Raw genomic sequence first — 23,854 nt, 5'->3', positions numbered from 1 at the left:
GGCACGCCGTAGTAGCATTAATATCCACTCGTGTTAATTAAAATACTCCTCAGACTCAGAGTGCTACTACAAAATATACTGTAGTATTTTTCCACACGTGCTACAAGTGGCGTGAGGACGGTGAACGTTCTAGTCAGTTCTATCTCCTCTCCATCTCTCATTCCATATCTTTATAAATACAATCTTGAGGTGATGTCACTTTGATGTGAGAGGGTCCCTCAGCCATTGTTGCCATGACAACTCCCCCTGTTATTCTTGGTCTACAAACCTCTCTCATTCAGTCCAGCCCTTCTTCCCTCCCTCTCTCCCTCTCTCCCTCCCTCCCTGTCTCCCTAACTCCCTGTCTCCCTTCTGTGGTTCTCCATTTCTTTTCATTCTCCAAAGACCTGCTCATCAAAAGACACAGGAAAACACATCCCAGGTAAGAACAAAGCACAGGGACACAAACAAAACCCCACTCACTATAGAATGTATATATATATATATATAAAACAATGGAATAATCAAATGTAAAATACTTCAGGATCAAGTGTAACAAGTTGTCGGCTCTCTTGTTGTTCAGCTGTGTTTGCTTGTTGTTTTTCATGCATCAAAACTGCCCTGTTCTGTTTGAGCACTCTTGTAAATTAAACCAAAATAAAATCTCTCTGCTCAAGGCTACAGACAATTTTCCAAAAGGGCAACGACCGTCCCATCATGCAGGACGTCACCCCTCCCGCCTCCACCAAGCTACAGCTCCCTGCTGCGGCTCCACAGCCCATTTTCAACACTACGACCTCCAGACTGGGCGACCTGACCACTACCACGCCACTCAGCTGGGGGGAGCTGCACATGCAGGTGCACGCCATCCTGATCATTTTCATTTTCTGCGTGGTCTGCTTACTGCTGGTGCTGGCCCTTTTATATGCCTTCTGCTTCCACTGCTCCATCAGTTCATCCAGCAAAGACTCACACAGAGCCAACACATGTCACCTGGATCGAGAGGACGCCACCTACAAGTGCAGCTCCACTGAGCTGCAGTCGGTGGGAAACATGGTTTGATGAAGCCAGTGAAGCAGGAGGGCTGACGCAACACTTTCAGACTAAGGTTCTGAAAGAGTCACTGAGAGTTGCAAGTTTGAATCCAGCCAGATGTGACGTGTCGAGCAAACACCAATGCTATTGCAACCAGAGCTTTTTCGAGGGCGACCACTGCTCCCCAGGACTGGGCGATGGGGTAAAGGCAGAGGACAAATTTCACTTTGTGTCTGTATATGAATAGTGTATATATATATATATATATACAAATATATGTTTTCACTAATATAAATATTTATACATATATACATATATAGTAGTGAAATCATATATTTGTATGTATATATATAATATATGTACATATATATGTAGTCTCTGTGGACATTGAAATATATTGTGTTTTTCAGCTTTGTTTTTCAGGGACATCTTGAATACTGTGGCATGAAATGAATTTGCTTTAATAAAGTACGAGTGCAATTCATATATAAGTCCTGTACGTGTCAGTGCCTGAGCTAAGATAAAGCAAACGTGTGAAAGAAAAAAAAAGAAAAAAAGAAAAGGTAACCACAGGCACCTCAGCACTCAGCTCTTTTTATTTATTTTTTTCACCAAGCTGACAAGTGTTTTTATTATGCTGTGACTGTGCATTTGAGGAGGCTGATACAGAATAATGAATCCAACAAAGTGAGGTGCAGAGGCGAGAGGAAAGAAAGAGAGAAAGACTCTGAGAAATCACTCTCCTCGCTGAGTAAAACAATATGTCACATCTATAAGGCACCACGGAAAAAAATACTGCAGGAAATTACAGACGCCCGTGTCCAGCTGAACCCTATGGGGTCAACACTTTCTCATATCATTACAGTGGGAAACTTCCCGTTGAAGTTCCTGGCAGCGGCTGATTGGAGATATTAATTGGAGGAGTGTCTGATTTCTCCTGGGACTGACGGAGCTCGGAGACAGCTGCTCCACACAATCAGGTGTAAAATTAACACTAATGGCGCTGATTGATTTCTGTATTACCACAGCTAAACAAGCACTGACGCATTTGTTGTGCAGCGTTTACACCAAACACACGACACTAGAGATTAAATGTTGTCTAAGTCTAAGTCAAACAAAGCGTCGCCCCGGAGATTCCGGCACCATCGTCGCAAAACGACCTTATAAAAAAAAGGTTTGGAAACAGCAAAACCTAAAATAACAGTTGGTGCTTTGAGCACATGCATTTAAAAAAATAATAAAAATAAAAATAAATTATTAAACAGTAATAAATATCTATTACTGGCTGCGGTGTTAGCAAGCGTCTGCTCTGGAGCCTTTTCTACTCTGTAGCTCAGGACATGGAGCACATGGCACTTTTGGAGCAACGGGAGTCACAGGAGCTTTCATGGGAATCCATGATGGAGTCTCTATCTGACTGTGGCAAGTCCATTTCCAGGTGAGGGTCCTGAAGGCCGTCCTGCAAAGCATCCTTATAGTGAGATTGCAGGGAGGACAGTTCATCATAAACAACAAGGATCCGTCGTGGAAAAACATACAAAATACATACGTTTTCATAATCATAAAAAGCTGATATTCCCTCTTACTTTATGAACAGACATCTCCTCCACCCTACACTCCTCCATGGACTCCTCCAGAGAATGGCCGGATATCGCCATCTTTATGCGATGAGAGCGAATAGACTTGACATCGTCCTCGTCTTCCCCCGCCACCAAAGGAAAAACCTGAGGGCACAGAAACAAAAAGGAACTCAGAGAATCAAAGATGATGATAAGGCAAAAAAAAAAACCCAAAGGTTGCATGTTGCAGTCGGGCATGTCCTTACTGAATGTTTTACCAGTCCCTCTTCATTTCCCGTAGGCTCAGGGGCCGAGATGGTAGCCTTGCTGATGGCCTTGCTGATGGTCTGAGTTTCGAACTGTGGACACGCCGCCTGAGCGTTCCCGTCCTTGTCCCGCTTTCCTTTCAGCCAGTAAGTCTCAATCTCAACGTTTCCCTGCAAAAAACCGGCAGACAGACATAAAATCAAACACTGTGAGCTCTGAGTCACAACCTCTGTAGTGGAGTGAAGTGAAAAAGAGCTGATGGCAGAATTTCAACATTCAAAATTCCCTGATGAAAATTGAGCCACTGTTGGTTTCTTGAGATTGGAACGTGTAATCAGCAGCCTCGGAAAAACCGTCGGGAGTCACTTTGCCGGCATTATCGCTAAATGTGCAGCCTCGGAGTCGAAGCCACTGATAAAATGTACTCACAAATCAACACACGCAAGCTGCAACGTGCTGGCTCTGAGCCCTGAGTGTGTGCTGGCTCCTCTGAGCCACAACATAATGGTTTATTATAAATATTTTGTTTAGAAACTTTCGTTAATGCAAATTACAGTTTAAGTAAGCACTCCCTCGTAGGGTGTGCACAGGGTGGAAACATTTAATTTCGAGTGCAGACACGCGCTTTAGTCTTTATTTTAAGCATCATTACCGTTCATTTGTTTGTCCCCCACTGCACGTTTGCTAATTACTCCACTCCAGAATCAACAAGGTTCTTCAAATGAACTTTCATTTAGGTGTTGTTTCAGTGCATTTGACAAAAACAAAAACATTATTTTTGTTACTGGACTGAGGCAGATGCCTGACCTTGATGGTGATGATGCCCCGCCTTTCAAAAATGAAGTGGCTTCCTTTCAGGTGCTCATAGGTGGCGCTGCTGAGCTGAATGTGCATCTCCTGGTTGAGGCAGAGATTAACCAGTCACAACAAAATCACAGAAAATGGCAGATCATGCTTCAAACAATGCTGGTTTCAGAAGGAGATTTGTATTTTTTAAAAACAAAAAGCAACTTAATCCTGCGGTCTTTTGGTTTAAGGCCTCTATTATCACTGTTTGAAAACAAGTTCAAATTAAAGGAGAAATCTAGACTTTGGCCATTTATTACAGATGAAATTAAATCCAGTGAAAGCTGATTCATTCCTCATTTGCATAGATGGTACATCCAGTTAATTAGTCTATGTCTGTGGTTTTCAAAAAGGGGGCCACCAGGGGGCACACGTTGGGCCTCAGAAAATTGTAGGGAAGATAAGAAAACATTTTTAATTTTTGATTTAATTTTTTTTATAACTATTTTTCCTGAACCGTATGACACATAAACTGCCTAAATCGTCAGATCCTCAAGTTTCCAATGGTACCTGAACGCACCTCATCTGCAACTTTTGGCATGTCATAAACTGTGTAGAATCCATTCTTTTTTTTTTTTTTTTTACATATTTTGTAGCATCGTCTTCGACCAGAAGCTAATGCTGTTTTAAGGAAAGCCCTGGTCTATGCCACTACCTTTCCATTGCTCTCCATGGCAGATGCAGTGTGGACGGTGTCACCATGCAGACCATATCTTGGCATCTTATGTCCCACCACTCCAGCCACAACCATGCCTGAGTGGATTCCTTAAAAAAAAGATTTGAACAACTTATCAGTTCACTCACTTCTATCCAAACAGAAATGACGACGAGGAATCAGAAAAACAACCACACACCGACACGAATCTGTATGTTGTTGCCATTGGAGGGATCTTTAAGATGATCGATGGAGCGCACCATGTCCAGAGCCATGTCACAAATGTTATGAGCGTGATATTTTGTCTTCTCTGGAGCTCCAGCCACCACCATGTAGGCATCGCCAATGGTTTCAACCTGCAGAGGGCGTCACAGCAGAACTTTCTTATCCAGAGGAACAGATACTGTATATGAGTAGAAGTACACACAATAAACACACACACACACACACCTTGAAGACAAGGGGCTTCTCACTGAGTGTGTCAAACAGTGTGTACATGGTGTTGAGCATGGACACCACCTGCATTGGAGTGATGTGGCTGCAGATGCGAGTGAAGCCCACCACATCACTGAAGAGAATGGTCACATCTGGGAATACCTGTGGGGGGGGAGGGGGGGAGAGATTGGGGAGTGGGTGAAACCAGGCTGAGAGGACAAGAAGACATTCTTGGACCAGTTTGAAGTGTATTCTGGTTATGATGAACCACAATAGACTGTTCATAAGACACGGACGGAGGTATCTTGTTGCAGAAGAAAGCGATGGGTAAGTAGGAGGAGGTTCTCCTTTGTTTTTATACATCAACAACAACATGATCTGAGAGCCTGTGTTGCTTCTTTCAGTATTTTTTAATGGTTGTTATGATTTATGTCAGCGATATTTCTGACCACTGTAGAGGTCACTGCAACATCAGGCTGTTTGGAGACAAGGTAAAACAACAAACTCTTCTAAATGATTCTCTACCAAAACTACAATATTTGTCTGGATCCTAATTGTCAAAAACCTTCTGCAGTTCTCAGTGTTTAAGGTTCTAAAGCCGTGGTCTAAGTCTCACAAAGATTGTACTTTTGATTTAAGTTGAATAAAACCTAAATTCCAATCAAGCCCAGATGATACGTATCACACTAACATGCATGGGCAAATTGGTTCTACGCTCTTCTGACTTCTCTCTTCCACAGCTCGGTATAGCAATTCTAAAAGAGCCCTGGTTTCATTTCTTGTTATTTTAATGAATGTACAGTCGAACCGGTTCCTGCCAAGAAGAAGAAAATAAATTACCTCCGACTGGCTCTGTCCTAACCCCACAGATAACAACAGCAGCCCTAAACTACATCGAGGCTCAGTAATTGTATTCTGGATCTTATTTGCAAAAAGCCGACTTTTAAATGGTGGCTGATTGATTTTTATTGCCAGCTGTGAGTGTCGTGGCGTTCGTCTCAGCAGGAGTATTCCCTCACGTTATTAAACTATCACTACGTTGAAGAGCGGGGCATTAAAAATATGAATAAGATAATTGCTTTTCATACGGTGTGGTATTTCAGGCGGTCAGTGAAGGTTAAGTGCAGCACACATGCCACTGTATATAAAGTGTACACAGACGGCCCTGACCTCACAAGTGTTTACAGCAGGCTCTCCTTTGCGCAGCCTTTTAGCCACTGGCTTTGGAATCATCCTGTACAAGAGGTCGTCGGTTTTCTTCATCTCGTAGTCCAGCATCTTCATGCTCTCCTCCAGCTTACTGGACTTTTTTTGCTCCTGCAGTCGCAGCAGAGAATAGGAGACAAACAAAAATCTCAGTTGCGTGGGATGAAGGTGATAGAGAGATGCCACGCTCAAAGAAGAGCAGCGACGCCGTATTTGCATTTTACACAACGACAAGCGAGCGGATCACGTGTAAAAATAAATAAATAAAAACCACATTGGACTGAATGGACCTGTATGAGAGCTCTCTTCAGCTCCTCTGACTGCTGAGTCCCTGCCAAAACCAGGTCTCTGCTGGAGTCGTGCATGCTGAGGTCGTTGATGTAAAGGCCCGTTTTGAACATGGCACTCAGACTCTCCATCCTGCACATGGGAGAAAATGTAAAATGTAAATTACAGGAATGGAATCATTAATGTGACAACTAACACAGCGGAAGTAAAATCGCAACGCGTCGATCCGTCCCCGTGGACGATGTCCGTTCCCTGGATGTAGAGAACGGACCCCTGTACTCGGAAAATAATCAGGTTTTAGAAGAGGAGGGAAATGTTTTGGTAATGTACTCTGTGGAAAACACTCTCAGTTGCAAATGGGTTCCCATTACACTCACAAGAGCTGCATTGTCTGATTACAGGCTAATTAGCAGCTCATTTCATGCATGGTAAGTGCTGTTAGAAAGGGCCTCTGATTTGATTCACTGCCCATGCTTTTATTTCCAGCCTCCTAATTCAGTTTAGCTCTTGCTGCTTTTGAAACTGTTTTACTTTTCAAAATGCACTTTATTAATAAAGACTTGGTCGTGTGTGTGTGTGTGTGTGTGTGCGTGTACCTTACATATACTTGGAGCTTCAACATTTAGTTTGGTGTCGGGGTTAGAAATAGGTTTGGGTAGGGTTCAACTTTATGTAATGTTTGTGAATTAAGTGTTTGCATGTTTTTCATCACAAAACAACACATTCATGGTTCATACACCAGTCAGCTGGTATTTCCAGTAGGCAGCAGTTCATTCTGAACAGTCTGCAAACTGACTTATCCGTTACTGTCAGATAATGTGGGACATAAAGACTCAAAAGTTGCCCTGAAATCACTGTTTGTACTTAAACAGCAGAACAGCATTGTGTCGCTGTCCTCTTTAACAAAAACGATTCTGTAGAACGACTGCTATAAAAGTGTCCTCTTTAACAACAACGATTCTGTAGAACGACTGCTATAAACGTAACACGCTGAACAACTGCCTTCAGTTAAATGGTTGAAATGTGTTCGTGACCCTTGGTGAAATTTATTTGGTAGTTAAATGATGAAAGCGGCTCTTTGGGTTTTGAAGGTTGAAGACCCCAGGGATAGAAAAAGCATTAGGCCAATGTGAAGTGCTCACAAAACACAAATATCAGTGTGCGTGTGTGTTAATGGGTTTAGGGTGCTTACACAGGAGTTCCGAGGAAGATGATTGACTCCCACTCCGGCATGTATCTCATTTGTCCTTTCAGTTTCAGGCAGCGGCTTCCATCACCCCAGCTCTCCATGGCATTAGCACTGTTGCCGTCTGAACCAGCACAACAACACATTGCGCAGCAACATTACTAAACATCCACTGCATTATGGAAGAGTTTAATTTAGAATGTAAGCACTTTGGAGAGCAGCCGATTTTGATTTGGTGCCATAAAACCAAAACACACCAAAACTAAACAGCAGCCAGGAACTTAGTAGCTTAGCATAGTGCCAAAAAAACCATCCAGCACACTGTGATGAAACTGGTGTTTAGTCGAACAAACCCAGATTCTTCCACGGTAGCAGTGACTTACTCCTGTTGGTCTGGCACACAGAGAGTTAAGTGAATATCCTAGAAAACCTTTTCTTTTTTTCGGTGGTCGATAGTGTGAGAAAACCTCCCAGTGATAACATACATTCTTTCATTTTCACCTCAGGAAATAACTATTGAACCTTATAGCAGGTGGAAGGCCGCCTTTGTACAGAGTCACAAAAGGTTTGTTGCTCATGCTCTGAGTCAGTGATGCTAAAGCTAAGGCTATGCTGACTTCTCACTGCTTTTGTGAGCCGTTCAGAGAACAAAGAGATCAAGACCTTTGTAATCATCTCCGATGATGGACTGGAAGGCCATGAGCTCCACGTCTACATCAGCAGAACGGTTGGCATTTTCATAGTCGGAATCTGTGGAGAGACAGAGTCTGGTCTGAGACACTGACTTAAGTTCATTAAATACATTTATGTTAAGGAGAAAAAACAAATAATTCCATTTCAGTATAATTATAACAAACGCTAATGTTTAGGGAAATGGTTTACAGCGCCCCCTTCTCTATAATTGACCTTTGTGTGTGAATCCCAACCAAACATTCAGATGATCCTGTGTCCATTTCCACACTTACTCTGAACTCTGTTGTGGAGGTTCCTCTCTCTCTTCACAGGCTCCTTGGACATGATCTCAAACAGGTTGTTGGGATGAGAAATGATCTGTACACACATTAAAAAAAACAAAACTGTTTATTGCAGTTAGAAATACAGCTAAAATAAAAGTAATCAATAGTCCATAACATTGCTTACCATGTTCCATGTGAACTCCACCAGGGGGCGAGCCAACAAGAACGCATCAGTGATCTTCTTCCCATCCAGATCAGGAAAGACCGTGGCCAGACCTGAACCCACGTTATGCACCACCATGTCCTGTGAAATCAACAAATTTGTAAATTGTAATTAATTTAAGACATATAGCATGTTTCCAAGATCGGTTGATGGGATTACCAGTAGATTACCAGCGGGATTACCTGTCTGAAGACAGTGTTGAAGGGGAAGACCTCAAAGAAGAAATCGGAGGTGATTGGCAAAATCTCCTGCTCCTCCTCATCCTCCTTCATAATGTAGCGATAGGCTGAGTTGTCAAAGTTGAGCCTGTAATGCCATTCAAATTTAAAAGGTTTCAGGTTGAGATTTTTTTGTAAAATAAAATCGACTTTTTAGTTTTTCTTTTTTTTTTTTTTGCATTGTAAGTGGTTGGCATAGCGATTGATGTGCTGCACACAAACCTGTGGGGTGAAAAAAAAATGGAAGCTGAATGAAAGCACAGTGTTGACGTCTGACTGCTGTGAGCCATTTGAACAAACACGGTCATTTAATATAGAGGATTCATTAATTAATAATTATAAGGAAAAGAGCTGCTTTGTTTGTTAAATAAATGCCAATCCTGGAATAATGAAGACAACAGTTTATAGTCTCAGCTAATGCTAAATGCTACATGTAGAATTATTCCATAATAAATTTCCGATGTTGGAAGTTTTACCATATCTATAAAGGTCAATTTACACTCATACCTATCCTTTAAATCAGATGTGTGTGTGTGTGTGTAGGAAAATAGTATTATTATATTAGCGTAGCTTCTGTTGTGGTTTGCCAAAGTGTAGCTGATCCAGCTCAGAGCCGTTACACACTCCTAAAGGTCACAGGATGTTTTGAGGGTGAGTTGATTTTATTAATGACGAAGAGTTTTTAGGGCATATTTCACAGTTATTTCCTCAGAGTTTTCTTTGGACTCACCTCATCGTGACGTGGGAATAATCTCCGACCATCTGCTCAGACAGCACCTCCACGTGGATGTCAGTGTCGTAGAACTGTTTGCCCATCTGCCGCAGCTGACCCATGGCATAGTGCAGGTAGCCTTTACGCTTACTCCTGCAGAACACAGATCATTTATTAAAATGGCTTCATTTCTGAAAACAAAAATCTCTCTGTGTTCTTTCTCCAGTGCTTTGTCCTCGCACCTGTAGTGGAGGGTGACTCCAGTGGCAGACTCCTCCTGACAGAAGAAGGTTGGTGGCTGCACCTTGGGGTAGCTGAAGCGCAGGTACTCGTGGAGGTTGTCCAGGCCGTTGACAAAGTCACGGACATGACGACCCAGCACCTGGAGCCAGGAGGACGCAGGGTAAATGATCTGCTTCACTTCTTCATCAAACATATCAATCAGACATTGGTCTGTTTGATATGTTCGACTACTTTCATCTCCACTCTGACAAAGTCCAATCCATACCAGAGGACAAGATATTTCCAAATGAGACATCTCCACTCACCTTAAGGATCCGGTCGTATCCATACTTTCCTACAAATCCCAGAAAGTACACGCCCCAGGAGTTCATCAGCTCATTGTACGGCGTGCCAGTCACTCCACTGGCTGCCTTTGCAATCCGGGGAATAACACTCTCACTGTACACCTACGACACCACATCAAGAGTAAAACAGAACAGCAAAGGCACTGCATGATGAATTTCATTCACACTGTATTTAAAACTAATTTTATGCAAAGTGCAAAAATACTCTAGTACTGTTGTACCTGGTGGGTGACAAATGAGTGCAACCTGACATCTGCTCTCTCCCTGACCAGCTTCCACACATCATCTCCATACGACTCCTTGATGAAGTCGTGAAGGCTCTCGCACAGCAGCCCGTACATTATGTCTCTCTGGATTGAAGGTGAAGCTAAGCAATGTCACGACTGCTCCTCGACTGATTGACCTCCAGCAATCCTTTCAAAAGCAACCTGCAGGCGGAAGAGAAAAGTGTTGACGACTCGACGAATGTGAATATAGATGCTCTGAGCACTGAATGTCGCCACTACCTGCGAGGTTTTGAACTTCCTGGGAGCAGCCAGATATGTATGGTTTCATCTGAAGGCCAGCTGTACAAATGGTTTTAAAGGTGCCCTGCTTGTAGAAACCCCTTTTCTCTGGAGGGGGCTCTATTGTTCATGTGTCAGCTGTCAGTGCCTGGTGGTTGAGTGTGACATAAACACACTGCCAAAGCCACCTCTCAGACACAGATGACTCTGGTCACAAGATTTCCTCCTGTTTTCCTCTAGTTTCAATAATGTGGATATTAGTAAAGAATTTGTAATTAATAAAACGGTCAATAAAGTACATTTTTTATCAGGTAATCAAAGGGTAGCTGTGGATTAATCACAATCATAAATTATCAAGATTAATCAAAATTACTCATGATTAGTGACAATAAGTCACAATTAATCATGATTCATTAAGATAATAAATTATTATTATTAATCATGTTAAATGTACAATTGATAACAATGAGTCAGGATTAGTGACAATCATGATTAATCATGATAAATTAAAAAAGTACTTTTTACTTTTTACTACTAAACCTTTTTATTATATTTAGTATTTAGTATATTTAGTAATACTTTTTATGACTAAATATGACCAAAACATTTTTTGTTGATTTTTAATCCAAATCCAAATCCTAATCCAAATAATAGGATCAATAATATGTAATAAAGTTGAAAAAAATATCTTTGTTACTGCCCTGCACTCAGTGGTGCTGGTCTGACAGGACTGACCATGGACGGCATTCTAAACTCAGATTAATCTTCACTGTTTTAATTCATTAATAAATGTGATTAACCTGCTGATTTTGACTGCTCTTCTAATGATGTAAAGCATATTCCAACCCACATGTTGCTGAATGACCCAGCGCAGCACAAGCCTTGACCCTGTTTCTATTGATTGCCTTTTTCTGAGAGCATCAACTTTTGTCTAAACAAAGACACTGTTTAGACTGGATGTTTTTCTTATGATTCAGAATGACTCTACATTTTGTGTCAGAAGCCGGGAGGTTTCCCACCAGGGGCAGAGTGATATTGTTCAACAGGCCTGGTGCAAAATCGATATCCAATCTCAACAAGGATAAAGAAAATGTTTTTTCTCCCTGCTGGCTCCTGCTGAGTTCAATGAATCAATTTGTGTGGGGAAAAAGCTCCAGATAAAGACTAACTTGAGTAAAATATACAGTTAAAGGGCAGCACCTCTGTGGTGTAGGTGGATGGCTGATAATCATAATATTTTATGTGATTAAAGGGTCAAGAAAAGGCCAGGGACGAGAGTGTGTCGTAGAATGTCAGAGTTCCTACACATTCAAAAGCCATTCATTAATCCTTTGACCAAACACTGAAGGACTAAAACCACAACCTGTGATTGTGGCACCCTCATCAATTGTCCGGCTTCAGCCTTGACTCTGTTTGTGCCACTGCATGCAGCCAATACCCAGCACTGCTGCCCTGCGGCGAGTGCAGGAGTTTTATAGGAGGGAGAGAAGAAAGAGAAGAGAAAATAGAAATTGTGTTTGCGGTGAGTTTAGATGCTGGGCATCTCATATAGCTGTCACCATCTGGACAGCTGCTGCTGGGGTGCACGCACACACACACCCAGACACAAATGGGCGCATGCACAGAGATCAAGTTTTTATTATGAAAGAGCCTCGAGGTCAAGATGTAAATCTCTATCTTGGCCCCTTCCTCTTAATCAGCCTTTTATATCCCCCTTCTCCCAGCCCTCCCCCGCTCCCTCTCTCCCTCTCTCCCTCTCTCCCTCTCTCCCTCCCCCCCCCCCCCCCTCCCCCCTCCCCCCCCCCCCCCCTCCCTCCCTCCCCCCCTCCCCCCCCCCCCCCCTCCCTCCCTCCCCCCCTCCCCCCCCCCCCCCCCCCTCCCCCCTCCCCCCCCCCCCCCCCCTCCCTCCCTCCCCCCCTCCCCCCCCCCCCCCCCTCCCTCCCTCCCCCCCTCCCCCCCCCCCCCCCCCTCCCTCCCTCCCCCCCTCCCCCCCCCCCCCCCCCTCCCTCCCTCCCCCCCTCCCCCCCCCCCCCCCTCCCTCCCTCCCCCCCTCCCCCCCCCCCCCCCTCCCCCCTCCCCCCCCCCCCCCCTCCCCCCTCCCCCCCCCCCCCCCTCCCCCCTCCCCCCCCCCCCCCCTCCCCCCTCCCCCCCCCCCCCCCCCTCCCTCCCTCCCCCCCTCCCCCCCCCCCCCCCTCCCTCCCTCCCCCCCTCCCCCCCCCCCCCCCTCCCTCCCTCCCCCCCTCCCCCCCCCCCCCCCCCTCCCCCCTCCCCCCCCCCCCCCCCCCTCCCCCCTCCCCCCCCCCCCCCCCTCCCCCCTCCCCCCCCCCCCCCCCTCCCCCCTCCCCCCCCCCCCCCCCTCCCCCCTCCCCCCCCCCCCCCCCTCCCCCCTCCCCCCCCCCCCCCCCCCTCCCTCCCTCCCCCCCTCCCCCCCCCCCCCCCTCCCTCCCTCCCCCCCTCCCCCCCCCCCCCCCTCCCCCCTCCCCCCCCCCCCCCCCTCCCCCCTCCCCCCCCCCCCCCCTCCCCCCTCCCCCCCCCCCCCCCTCCCTCCCTCCCCCCCTCCCCCCCCCCCCCCCCTCCCCCCTCCCCCCCCCCCCCCCCTCCCCCCTCCCCCCCCCCCCCCCCTCCCTCCTTCCCTCCTTCTTTGCCCCCTTTCCCTTCCGCTAAAATAAACTGAGTGAGCTAAGTACTGGAGGCATCCTGTGATGTCTTTTACGCAGACTGTACCCCGACTTCTGAGGAGGGTCTGAAAGTTGAGTGCGGATGCATCCCTGATCCAGTCGGGGATCAACCACACCAGAGTCCAGCAGAAGCTCCCGACACACTGACCAGGAAACACAGGTAAGACCAGAGTGGGTGAAGTTTAGACAGTTGTCTGATAATGTTTCCATTGTAAATGAGTAGAATGTGGCATTGGACTGGAAACCTTCGTACAAAAGGAATATGTGCTGTGCTGCAAGCAATGTTGTATTGAATATTTCATTCAGAGATTTATTCAGAGAAAAGGAAAATTAAAAAAAAACTGCAATATTAATAAATTACTATTTGTCACTGTGACATTCAGTTTAGTTTCAACACCCTGCAACTTTTCGCTGTGGACTTTTCCTTCATCAGAAAACATATTATAACATATTTCAATTGTTGTGTCCATCATAGACAGACGGCTCTGACGATGTGGTCCAACACAGATGAGATGACCAAACAGAGAATGTTACAAGCCAAGACTCTGTCCAAGGAGGCCAGGGGATGTAAGTTCACCGGCAGTGACTCCATTCTGTGTCGTGTCCCCGGAAGTTCAAAAATGTCCAGATAATAAAAAGTTACCTAATGTACTGCACTGACATACAGTACAGTATGTCACGGCGTCACACTGTAGTGACAGCCGGAGCTGTCAGAAGTAATTGAGCCAAACATCAAAGTGTGTTGGCCAACCGCCCGGGGCCGCATGGAGAACGGTTCACTCAAATCCCACGAGAGCCAGAGAGTTGTTAAAATTCTCATTGCCTTCCACCGGGGACCATCCCAGTGGCTGTGTTTGTTTCCCAGCACTGTCCGCCAGCTATGCTTTGAAATCAAGTTCCCAAAACTCAGCAAAATGTGACTCTGAACACTGAATTTCACGCAGAATGATCAAAGGCGGCTCCCGAAGGGAAACATATTGCGCTGACTTTTTTCTAATGCTTATCATGTCTGCCACTCATACATTAGTCTTTCCTCCAAAGATTCTATTTATATGCTCAGTTAGTTGCCCATGCAACCCTGGACCATAACAAACATTACACATCTCTTGACATCATCTTGAGGCTATTTCAGAGGCTCCACCGTGCCATGATACAACACGAGAAGGGAGAATCGGCCCAAGCAGAGCAAATACCAACTAAATGAGGCCGTGACACAGTTTGGCTTTTTTCATATCACCCGCACTCAGCTGTTCAAGGATGACAGGAACACGATGATCCGGGGAGATAGCAGGATTTGCCAAAGCTCCCTATTAGTCTGCCTAACTTCCCTTCACTTTCTGAATGATTCCTAGCTGCAGCAAATCATCACCCCTTGTAGTGACAATTAAATGTCACAGTGTATTTAAGCAGAGCTGGAATCGTGTCACAGCACACAACACAAAAACAGGCCCCGAAGTGTTCTCTGTTCTCATATACCGATGTTGTGAAAAATGCAAAGAGCCGTGTAATGAGTTCACTTATCAAAATGCCACCGTTTATCTTTCATGTTGTGCAAGGGGGTCGGAACCTGGGGAAGAAGATTAGCGTTCCAAAGGATGTGATGATAGAGGAGCTGACTGTCCCTTCCAATCGAGGCTCACGCATGTTTCAAGAGAGACAGAAGAGATCTGAGATGTTCACCCTGGAGAAAAGTGGCGTTCAGTACACCAATAATGTAAGGATCTGACATAAGAGGGGAATGCAGATTATGAAACTTTGTTTTAACCATGGAACGACTTCCAGGTGTTTTGAACGAGCACAGCCTTCACTTTCACTAAAGATTTTGGGGAAAGGTATTTTATTCCATGAGCAGAATTATTATTGTTGGTGTGTTTGATGCTAACAGCAAGTTACCAAGTGTTAACCTTACAACACCACGTGACATCACCGCTAGTTTGTGCTATTCTTACACACTACACTGCTTAGTCTATGATTTTGCTAAGCTAACAATATCAGCTCTTCAAACAAAACAAATGAGGCTACATGTACTCCCAAATAATTAAAAGTTATAAGAATATAATTTAAAAACAAATAGTATTACCTCCATGGGCGGAACCTCTGTGGTCCAAGAGAGTAAAACCAGGAAGTCCTTGGTTTGTCCAGGTTGTTTACATTCAGCTGGATGTGAAGTGGGGACTAGCTAGCTGTGGATGTACAAGCAACAGCATCAGTAAAGATGGGGTTTTTATATATTTAATTTCTGCCACTTTTAATAACATCTCCCTGAATGTACCTTCATGATATCCAGACCTAATGCTTATACTTATAACACTACATTTTAAGTATAAATGCACAAATAAAGTGCTAATAAACAACTACAATGGAAGTGGGGAGCAGCTATCTTGGATTTTTAAAATACAAATATAACAAACATTTTGTAAACCGTGTAAACCATATTTTTAAGTTACAAGACCGAAACCCAAACTGTCACAGTTTACCGACTATAGCGGCACTTTTAACAAATTAAATCACCATTTGTAATTTGTTATTTCTGTATTTTGTTTAGGCTGTATTCTCACTGTTTTGCTGTTATGTGTCTCAGGCCCAGGTTGAAGCCATCCCTCCCCCACAAGTTATCTTAGAGCCACAAGGAGGAAAAGAAAACCAGGCTTTCTCCAGCCCTGGTAAGCATAGCCTGGTCATGAACCTACAGAAGACTGTTGCAAAGAAGGGCAGTCCTGACGTCATTGCTCCAGGTATTACATAACTTTGGTGGAGACCAACACCAGCGCTTGAGCACTGCATGGTATCTCACTGGGATGTCACTTTCATCTGCTAGTCCTCAGTTTTCACATAGAAAGTGTGCTGAGCAAATACACTGATTGTGGGTTTGTGGAGGGTAATAATGTGTGAGCAGCTTAGCTGAGTGCTGTGGCGTATTTGCTCTGCTGGGCAGCCCTGCTTATACTGTCTGATTAGGTTGTTACCAGAGACTCACACTGAGATCTAATTACTGTCATTCTGTTTGCTGTTGACAGCACTGACATGGAAGACATTCATATCAATAACTGATCCACTACAAGCTTCATTTTAAAATGTACATTTCTGATTATTTGATGATTAATAGGACCATAAAGCTTTACTGCCTGCTGATATTTATTTGTTTGTTTTTTTGACACACAGGATACACTGGTCCTATGAAGGAAATTCCTTGTGAGAAGTTCAACACAACAGTTATACCCAAATCCTACAGCTCCCCATGGAGGGAAGCTTTGGGGAGCAGTGAAGAGCTCCTAAATGCCCTCAACACCCAGCTGCCCCAGCTCCCACAAAGGCCTTCCAACTACAGGTGCTTCAACAGGTAAAGCTTTTTCATTTCCTGTACAGATGGACATACAGGCTCTGAAATCTGCCTGTCCTCAAATAGACCTAGAGATGACCTAACTGTGCCATCCATCACATCATCTCTCCCCTCGGCTCTGTTCCATGTTTCCAGAGTTTGGAAATGAATCCAGTCTCTGGCTTGCCCCTGCTTGAATTGTGGCTATGTGATGCTATTTCTGAGCCACAGCACTTGAAAGATTATCTGCTGGGGGGGGGGGCTGTGTGCTTTTTATGTCCTCGCAAGACAGATTGCACAGGAATCATCTTTCTTGCGACACACAAGGAACTGCATCACAGCAGAAGGTCGGAACAAAGATTAACATAGGACAGAAACAGGCAACGCACGAGAGCTGACTCTGACCTAACGTAAACCAACAGTATCTGCCAGGCAGTCTGGACGACAGGATCCTTTTCCGCCCTGAATATTATCATGACATTGTAAAGGCTTAATTAAATTTGAACCTAACAAATGGTCCGCGCAGATGTAAGAGGCTGAGTTCACTAACAGTTTCATCCACAATCCCACATGGTCCACTCCTGTTAGCAGAACATTCACATATCAGACAGATGGCCAGACTGGGCATCATTTATCACCTAATAGCCTCTGCTCAATCCTCCTCCCTGCTTTTTTGGTAAGACTTTTAAGGCTGTTTCCCCCATTACTCTAAAACCTCTTCTGTTTATTCCAGATCTCCCAGGCCATTTGGAGGCATTATGGCCAGCAAAAGGGTGATACCGGTGATTGACTTTGAAGCAGTGGAATCCAAGTACCTGCCAGGCGCTGCCCTGGACCGCATGCACCAGCGACCCAACTTCAACAGGGCACCCAAGGGATGGGGTGCTGCTTATAATCCTGAGTCAAATGAGCTATGAAAGAGGACTGATAATCTAAAGACTGCAATGAGCTGACACATGCTTGGTTTTTCCCCCTCCAAAAAAATGTATCCTTTACTTTACTAAAGTATTGGCAGGGAGGAGGCTGCATGACGCTGCTGAGAGGATTGTTTTAGTTAAAGGAAACCTGTGGATGCTGGAATGATGTTTAACCCTGCATTTAGGCTTTGGAAGTCTCAGAACTTTTTTTCTTTACACTTAAACATTTCATACCATTCTCCTATAGGTAAAAACACAAATCTTCATATACAGAATGATTATTAAATGAACACAGATGATTAATGACAAAACTGAGTCACTTTAATGTCAAGTGAAAACATCGTACAAAGAAAACTAAAAATAAGAAAGTGTTAAGGTGTTGGAATATGAACATCATATCAAATAAAAACAAAATTGCAACTGAAAATGTTTTTTAAAAACTTAACAATTCACTTGGATGCTTTGGGCTTTCTGCCAAACATGAGACTAAGTCTAGACTCTACACTTTGTATGTACAATGGCTCCAACTGCAAAAGTCCATTAAAAAAGCCCTTTTATTTGATGTCATTATTTTCATTTGCAAAAGAAAAATGCAATGCTGTGTATGTTTTAACTTTATAACAATGAGGAAGTAATCACATAACACCCTGGATATTATCTCTGCATAATGAGACAATGGCACTGCAGGGTTTTTGTTCCACTGCAGATGGCAAAATAAATCACTGTCTCTCTGAAAGAAAATGTTTTTTTTTCTTATACTACCAATTTCTTCCAGAAGTTATATCAAGGTTTGGGGACGGGCTGTCGCCATCAGCAGACAACCCCTTTACCAGGATGGAGAAAAACAATAAGAAAGTCATTGTAGCACAATGTCACTTTAACCGCTACTCAGTATGGTGGCTGCTAAGTGCAGCGTGTGCACCCATTCGCAGAGGATCCTGGGAGGGATAGTGAATTTGACCAGGAGGTCTCATGCTCATCGGAGGGGGCATGGGTGGAGCCATGTGACCCATGGGGTGGAACATGGGAGGTCCAAATCCTGAGAGAGCAAATCATGAAAATACAGAAAAGGGTCATCTCTAAATGTCTTTAGTGTGCCAACATTTTTTAAGTCATTAAAAGAAATATCAGCCCTGCAGCATGAATCTAAAAATTATTTGCACGTGTTCCATGTATAATGATTTTACCTGGAGGAGGTGGGTTTATACCAGGTGGTGGGGGCAGAGTAATGTTCATGACAGCAGAGGAAGTGCTCGGGTCCAGGTTGAAGTAATTTGCAGGAGCCTCTTCATCCATTGCAGGTGGTGGAGGAAGAGCTACAGGAAATGTTAACAATAGCAACAAAGTAAAAACAAGTTTCAAATCTACAGGCCTAATATGGTATAAACACAGACACTTCAACTATCCATGTGTCTGCTGACTCACCGCCAGGAAGTCCAGGGACAGGGTCAAGTCTTGTGCCCATCTCACTGACACCGTCTTTAACTCCCTCCTTTCCTCTCGCTGCTTGTGACCTTATAAAACAACCAGTCATTGTTTAATATTACAAACAAACAAAAAGCAGTGTGTAGAGCAGTAAAGAGGCATTTAGCTTAGAAAGGATGACTTTGCATCTGAAATGGATCCTTGAAAATTTAAAATGGTGCTTGACTTATAAGATCAATACTTGCTCTTTTGTTCATTCTGTGTTATTAGAGTATAACTCGGTCTTTTGATTCATTTTACATAAGTGAATGCTGTTTGACAATCTGTGTAGAAATGGATGCACAACCACATTTCTGAATTCTGAAAAATTCTAATGGAGTGACTGTGGTTGAGTTTCATTTTCATACAGCACCCAATGTGAAAAGTGTGGAAATAAGCCAATTGGTGTTGCAAAATATTGTGAACATTTAAGTATTTTAATAAGTATTTGGTTTAAATGATGTTCAAGTGTTCATTCTCAGGACTAAATGGTGTTAATTAGCTCATTAACACTATAAATATTTACTGCTACTATTAAACAGCTGATTAAATGGATGAAAGGGAAGCTGATTTTTTTTTAATAAATTCAATTTAACATAAAAAAACATCTTGTCACAGTCATGAAGTTAATGTAACAGTGAATTTCTTACTTTCCCCACTTGACAGTCAGCCTTCTTCCGTTTATAATCAGTTTGTTAAATGACTTCTCAGCTGCTGACTCAGCTGCCGACCGGGTGGCAAACTGAATGAATGCGCACTGCTGCCTCTGGACTATTGTTATAGTGCGGATCTCGCCAAACTGGTAAAAGTGACTCCTGCAACAAAACAGATCAAATCAATCAGCTAATTTGAACAGAAGATTGTTCTTTGTTTAAAGCTAAGCAGTTGCAATGTTTTAATGGAGTTGCTCAAAAAGACATTAAAATGAACCTGCAACTGGACAACAGGAAGTTGTGCTTCATGCAGAGAAACTTACTTGAGGTCTCCATCTGTGACAGTATCTCCCAAACCTCCAATGTAAAGGGTTGTGATGGACTTGTCATCTGGTGGGTCTAACCGGGGCATAGTTGAAGCTCTTTGCAGCAGTTTATTTGCTACTGGATCATTAATACCATAGTAACGATCCTTGATGTTCTGGTCTGCAAGAGGGTCATCAGGATCTGTGGGCTTCTCATGCCTTTGTGCCATAAAGAAAATAAGAACATGCTGAAAATCTAACAATTTAGAAAAAATTAACAGGAAGTGTAAAACCTAAATTGTTTTGTTAAAAAACAACTTTATTTCATTACCTATAGGGACACTCCTCCCCTCTTTTACACTCGCCCTTCACCCAGAAGGAGCAGATGTGGGGTCGGTTCCTCTTGTAATATGGTGTGGTGCGAGCCAGTTTCAGCAGCATATCACTGGAGCTTGTGGCCTTGCCCAACTGGCCCACTGGACGTGTGCCATCAGAATTGGCTATCTATGGAAATTAAGGTAAAGATTAATTATAAATGGCTAAATTGAGAAAGGAACAAAGGAAGAGAAAAGAAATGTAAGGAAATGGTAACATATTGCCATCAAACTTTAAAGAGAAACTTTTGAAACTTTAAATGTATTGCAGTCATGTACTTTTAATACTATATAGTGATACTAAATGTAAGGAATGGTAACATATTGCCATCAAGAGAAACTTTAAATGTATTGCAGTCAACTTTCTAATAATGTACTTTTAATACTATATAGTGATACAATTGTATCACTTCTGATTTCCTTATTTAATGAAAAAAAAAAATCAGACATTAGCCATTTTATTTAACAGTATATAGACAAAATACCTCTCTCTCCATGTTTTGAGTGTAGTACTCTTTGTTCACATCTGACCGCGGAACATCATCCTTAACAGAAAGCCCAGTGTCTCGGACCTGAATGGGCAAACCTATAAAATTGAAAGGAGTGGTTTACATGCTTCAATGAGCTCAAAATATTACATGTATTCACAAATAGAACCCAAAACCGCTACTCACCATATTCCAAGTCAAGTAAACATGTCTGACAAACATTTTTCATTTTACTGCAAGTCTGACAGACTTCTGTTTTCTTGAAACGCATTCGAGTTCCAGGGCACCATCGGAACACAGTGAAGGGCCGTGCACAAATCTGATGGATTAAAAAAAAAAAAACATTTTTAATGAAAACAATTCCAAGCTGCATATATGAATGCAGTTTATGTACAGCTGCCATAAATATAATAAAACACTTACTTTGCATTCTTTTCCATACTTCTCTTTGGTCTATAATACAGTAAAACAACATACAATGACACACAAGTTGGATTTATTTAAAAGCGATGACATCCTTGTCATCAAAAGCAAAATTTGAGCTTACTCACCATTCGGATGTAAGGATTTTCACCCAAACATGTCTGACAGAGAATCGGAAAATCCTGGAAAGATAAGAAACCAGAAAGTGTTCATATCGACCAAGTTACATGTACTAGTGGCTTAAACTACATTTTACGTATTTCTCAGTGTGATTGTGTTCAAACTCTTGCTAACTCATACTTTGCCATCTGTTGAAGGATGCTGTTTCAGTCTAAGTGCTTGCAGCAGAAAATTACCTCTCTTTAATCCAAGCTGCTGATGGCATCAGCCAAAAGCCTAAATTTAAACTGCTCATGTGACAACAACGTCACCTTCGCAAAATTGTAAATCGTATCCTTGTTAAATTAACAGTGGCGACGTTTTGCCAAGTTTCGACGAGATGAAACAAGTTTAAAGCTTTAAAAGGCAACATGATTTCGATGTTCAAGTTAAAGAGCCCCGTTGTTTGATGGGCAAAAATAAAACTGAAACATTTCTTTAAGAATTAACCACCGACAAACGACCCCTCTTATTTCCATAGTAGAATATCACGATTATGATTCAGGTATGTTACCAAGGTGTTACCAACGATAGTGAAAACGTTTGTTTGAATTCTATATGCTAAATGTACTATTTTAGTTCCTTGATCTAAATCTGTTTCCATAACATTTCCTGATTAGTTTAATTAAGGTAATACATGTAAACGTTTGCACAAAACGGCGTTTTCTTGTTTTTGGCCAACTACTACTAAGCTAGCCAGGTTAGCTTGCAAAGCTAACTTTGAACAAAGATTATTTTTAAAAAGAGCGAAGAGGTATGTTTCGAGTTTGCATTCAGATAGAACGCAAGTACAATGTGAATTTATTGCAGTAGTCCGATAAAAGAGTAGAGTTGTATTGAAAACAGCGAATTTACACTTGTGTTGCTATGAACGTGCTAACGCATTTCCGACGGAACATCTCTTCGGATGCTAACAGGCTAACAAGCAACATTTTAAAATCTGGAGCAAAGGGTTAGAGTTTCCGATCAAATTCACGACGGGAATTACACTGTGGTTTATACCGTTTCGTTGTACGTCTAATCTTGACTGATGTACGGTCGCGTCCACCTACCGCATCTTCCCAATTCTGTCTGTTGTAGGTGTTGGATCCCAGGGACGTCGCCATTTTGCAGAGTGTGAGCCAACGGGAGCTATGAATGACCACAATGCACCGCGCCACAGTTCTCTATTCATCACTGGAGCCACGTTTTACCTAAGGGTGTCGCCCTTTTTCAAGATGATACCTGAGTGGTTTGTTCTATACGATGCAAAACAATAATTCTGTGCTCCGTTTTTATCTGCAAAGTAATTGATGCAGCAAGTAACGTCTAAGATGTGTGGTCTTAAAGAACCTATGCTCACGAAAATGTAGTCTTTCCTAGTAAATTATTCTAAATAAATCATAGCTATGTAATTTCATAAAATATTCAGTATGTATTGTTCAGTTGGAGGGCACACATTGTGGTTAGCATGCTTGCTTGTCATATAGCAGGAAGATGACAGATTGTCTGTTTTATGCTGGATTGGGTTGATTGGACATTCTGAATTGATTGGACATTCCATGGCTGTTTAGTTGTAGATGGTTTGTGTGAACATGGCTGTTTAGTTGTAGATGGTTTGTCTCCATACTGTGCTGTGACCCTGTGATGGACTGTTCAACTGTCCAGGGTGTGCTTCGTCCTCACCCTATGACTGCTGGGATGGGCTGTAGCATTACTTTGGATTCTGGAAATAATTTCATGATAGGAGATAAACAAATGATGATTTTCAAACAGATTTATAATACACTTAATGTATGTGAGTAAGTGTAATAATGCCATCAAGACTTGAAGGTTAGTGCGCGAAGGCCATTGTAAGCCAATTGTGTGAATTCTACTTACAGTTCATCCGACCACCTGTTCCAAAGTCAGGTCATGGTATCTATACGTTGTACAGCGCTAATTAGTGAAGAGCGGATTATGGAGTGGCATTAAGTCCCTTATGTTTATTTAAGGGTCACGGTAGGGGTGGGAGGCAGAAAACAGGGATTAGACTCTGTTGTCTGTTTCCACTTTCCTGTTTTGTCTGCTGGGTGGAGTTAGTGTGATCACATTCACTTGTGTTTCTCTAATTAGACTCACCTGCTACCCTGGGTATTTATACCCCACTCTGTCTTTGAGGGCTCATTGTTCAGTTCTGTTCATGGTCAGTCCATGTGGAGTCTGTTGTGTTTAGGGTTCATGCATGAAAGTTCTTTTTTTTCACATAGTATTAACAAATGAGTTTATTTTGTTATTTTTGTATGTTGTTATTAAACCTGCTGCACCCAAAGAGAATCACCCTTGTGCTGCATTTGGGTCCTGCCTACTTCCTGCCATGTCGACCGCATGTAACACTCCAGCCTCAATATCTTTGAGGGCTTTCACAGTGCAGGTAGCACTCATCTGCTCATAAAGA

The 23,854-nt window shown here is 43.1% G+C and overlaps 3 protein-coding genes across 7 annotated transcripts; 1 reads left to right on the top strand and 2 right to left on the bottom strand.

Moving 5' to 3' along the window:
* Positions 1 to 1,388: 1,388 nt before the first annotated feature.
* On the bottom strand, positions 1,389 to 15,898 carry LOC103391006 (soluble guanylate cyclase 88E-like). 4 transcript variants are annotated; one of them, XM_025063272.1, is made up of 19 exons: positions 15,417 to 15,898; positions 10,374 to 10,580; positions 10,114 to 10,254; positions 9,808 to 9,947; positions 9,584 to 9,718; positions 8,818 to 8,941; positions 8,597 to 8,716; positions 8,422 to 8,506; positions 8,120 to 8,206; positions 7,463 to 7,580; positions 6,273 to 6,402; positions 5,947 to 6,093; positions 4,792 to 4,938; positions 4,541 to 4,697; positions 4,342 to 4,451; positions 3,648 to 3,737; positions 2,840 to 3,010; positions 2,601 to 2,738; positions 1,389 to 2,485 (listed from the first exon to the last, which is right to left on the bottom strand). In XM_025063272.1, the coding sequence occupies exons 2-19, from the start codon at positions 10,491 to 10,493 to the stop codon at positions 2,348 to 2,350; spliced, it is 2,298 nt and encodes a 765-aa protein (XP_024919040.1). In that variant the 5' UTR covers positions 10,494 to 10,580; positions 15,417 to 15,898; the 3' UTR covers positions 1,389 to 2,347. The 4 variants fall into 4 exon arrangements, with proteins under 4 accessions (XP_024919040.1, XP_024919039.1, XP_024919041.1 ...); XM_025063271.1 differs by lacking the exon at positions 15,417 to 15,898 and adding an exon at positions 10,659 to 10,874; XM_025063273.1 differs by lacking the exon at positions 15,417 to 15,898 and adding an exon at positions 10,659 to 10,873 and having other exon boundaries at positions 1,389 to 2,473.
* On the top strand, positions 13,342 to 18,303 carry LOC103390997 (myozenin-2). 2 transcript variants are annotated; one of them, XM_008327100.2, is made up of 6 exons: positions 13,342 to 13,496; positions 13,812 to 13,903; positions 14,893 to 15,050; positions 15,918 to 15,999; positions 16,499 to 16,676; positions 17,389 to 18,303. In XM_008327100.2, exons 2-6 carry the CDS (start codon positions 13,828 to 13,830, stop codon positions 17,570 to 17,572), a joined length of 678 nt encoding a protein of 225 aa, XP_008325322.1. In that variant the 5' UTR covers positions 13,342 to 13,496; positions 13,812 to 13,827; the 3' UTR covers positions 17,573 to 18,303. The 2 variants fall into 2 exon arrangements, with proteins under 2 accessions (XP_008325322.1, XP_008325321.1); XM_008327099.2 differs by having other exon boundaries at positions 13,343 to 13,496; positions 15,918 to 16,071.
* rbm22 (RNA binding motif protein 22) lies at positions 17,872 to 22,625 on the bottom strand. The gene is made up of 11 exons (XM_008327098.3): positions 22,491 to 22,625; positions 21,408 to 21,461; positions 21,280 to 21,309; positions 21,043 to 21,175; positions 20,854 to 20,954; positions 20,326 to 20,498; positions 20,013 to 20,213; positions 19,687 to 19,851; positions 18,998 to 19,086; positions 18,760 to 18,888; positions 17,872 to 18,611 (listed from the first exon to the last, which is right to left on the bottom strand). The coding sequence occupies exons 1-11, from the start codon at positions 22,542 to 22,544 to the stop codon at positions 18,457 to 18,459; spliced, it is 1,284 nt and encodes a 427-aa protein (XP_008325320.1). The 5' UTR covers positions 22,545 to 22,625; the 3' UTR covers positions 17,872 to 18,456.
* Between the last annotated feature and the right edge of the window lie 1,229 nt (positions 22,626 to 23,854).

This window comes from Cynoglossus semilaevis, chromosome 15 (assembly GCF_000523025.1).
Source record: "Cynoglossus semilaevis isolate Cse_v1.0 chromosome 15, Cse_v1.0, whole genome shotgun sequence".
Taxonomy (NCBI): Eukaryota; Metazoa; Chordata; class Actinopteri; order Pleuronectiformes; family Cynoglossidae; genus Cynoglossus; species Cynoglossus semilaevis.
Note: the sequence above shows the minus strand (reverse complement) of the source record. Positions and strands in the feature narration are given on the sequence as shown.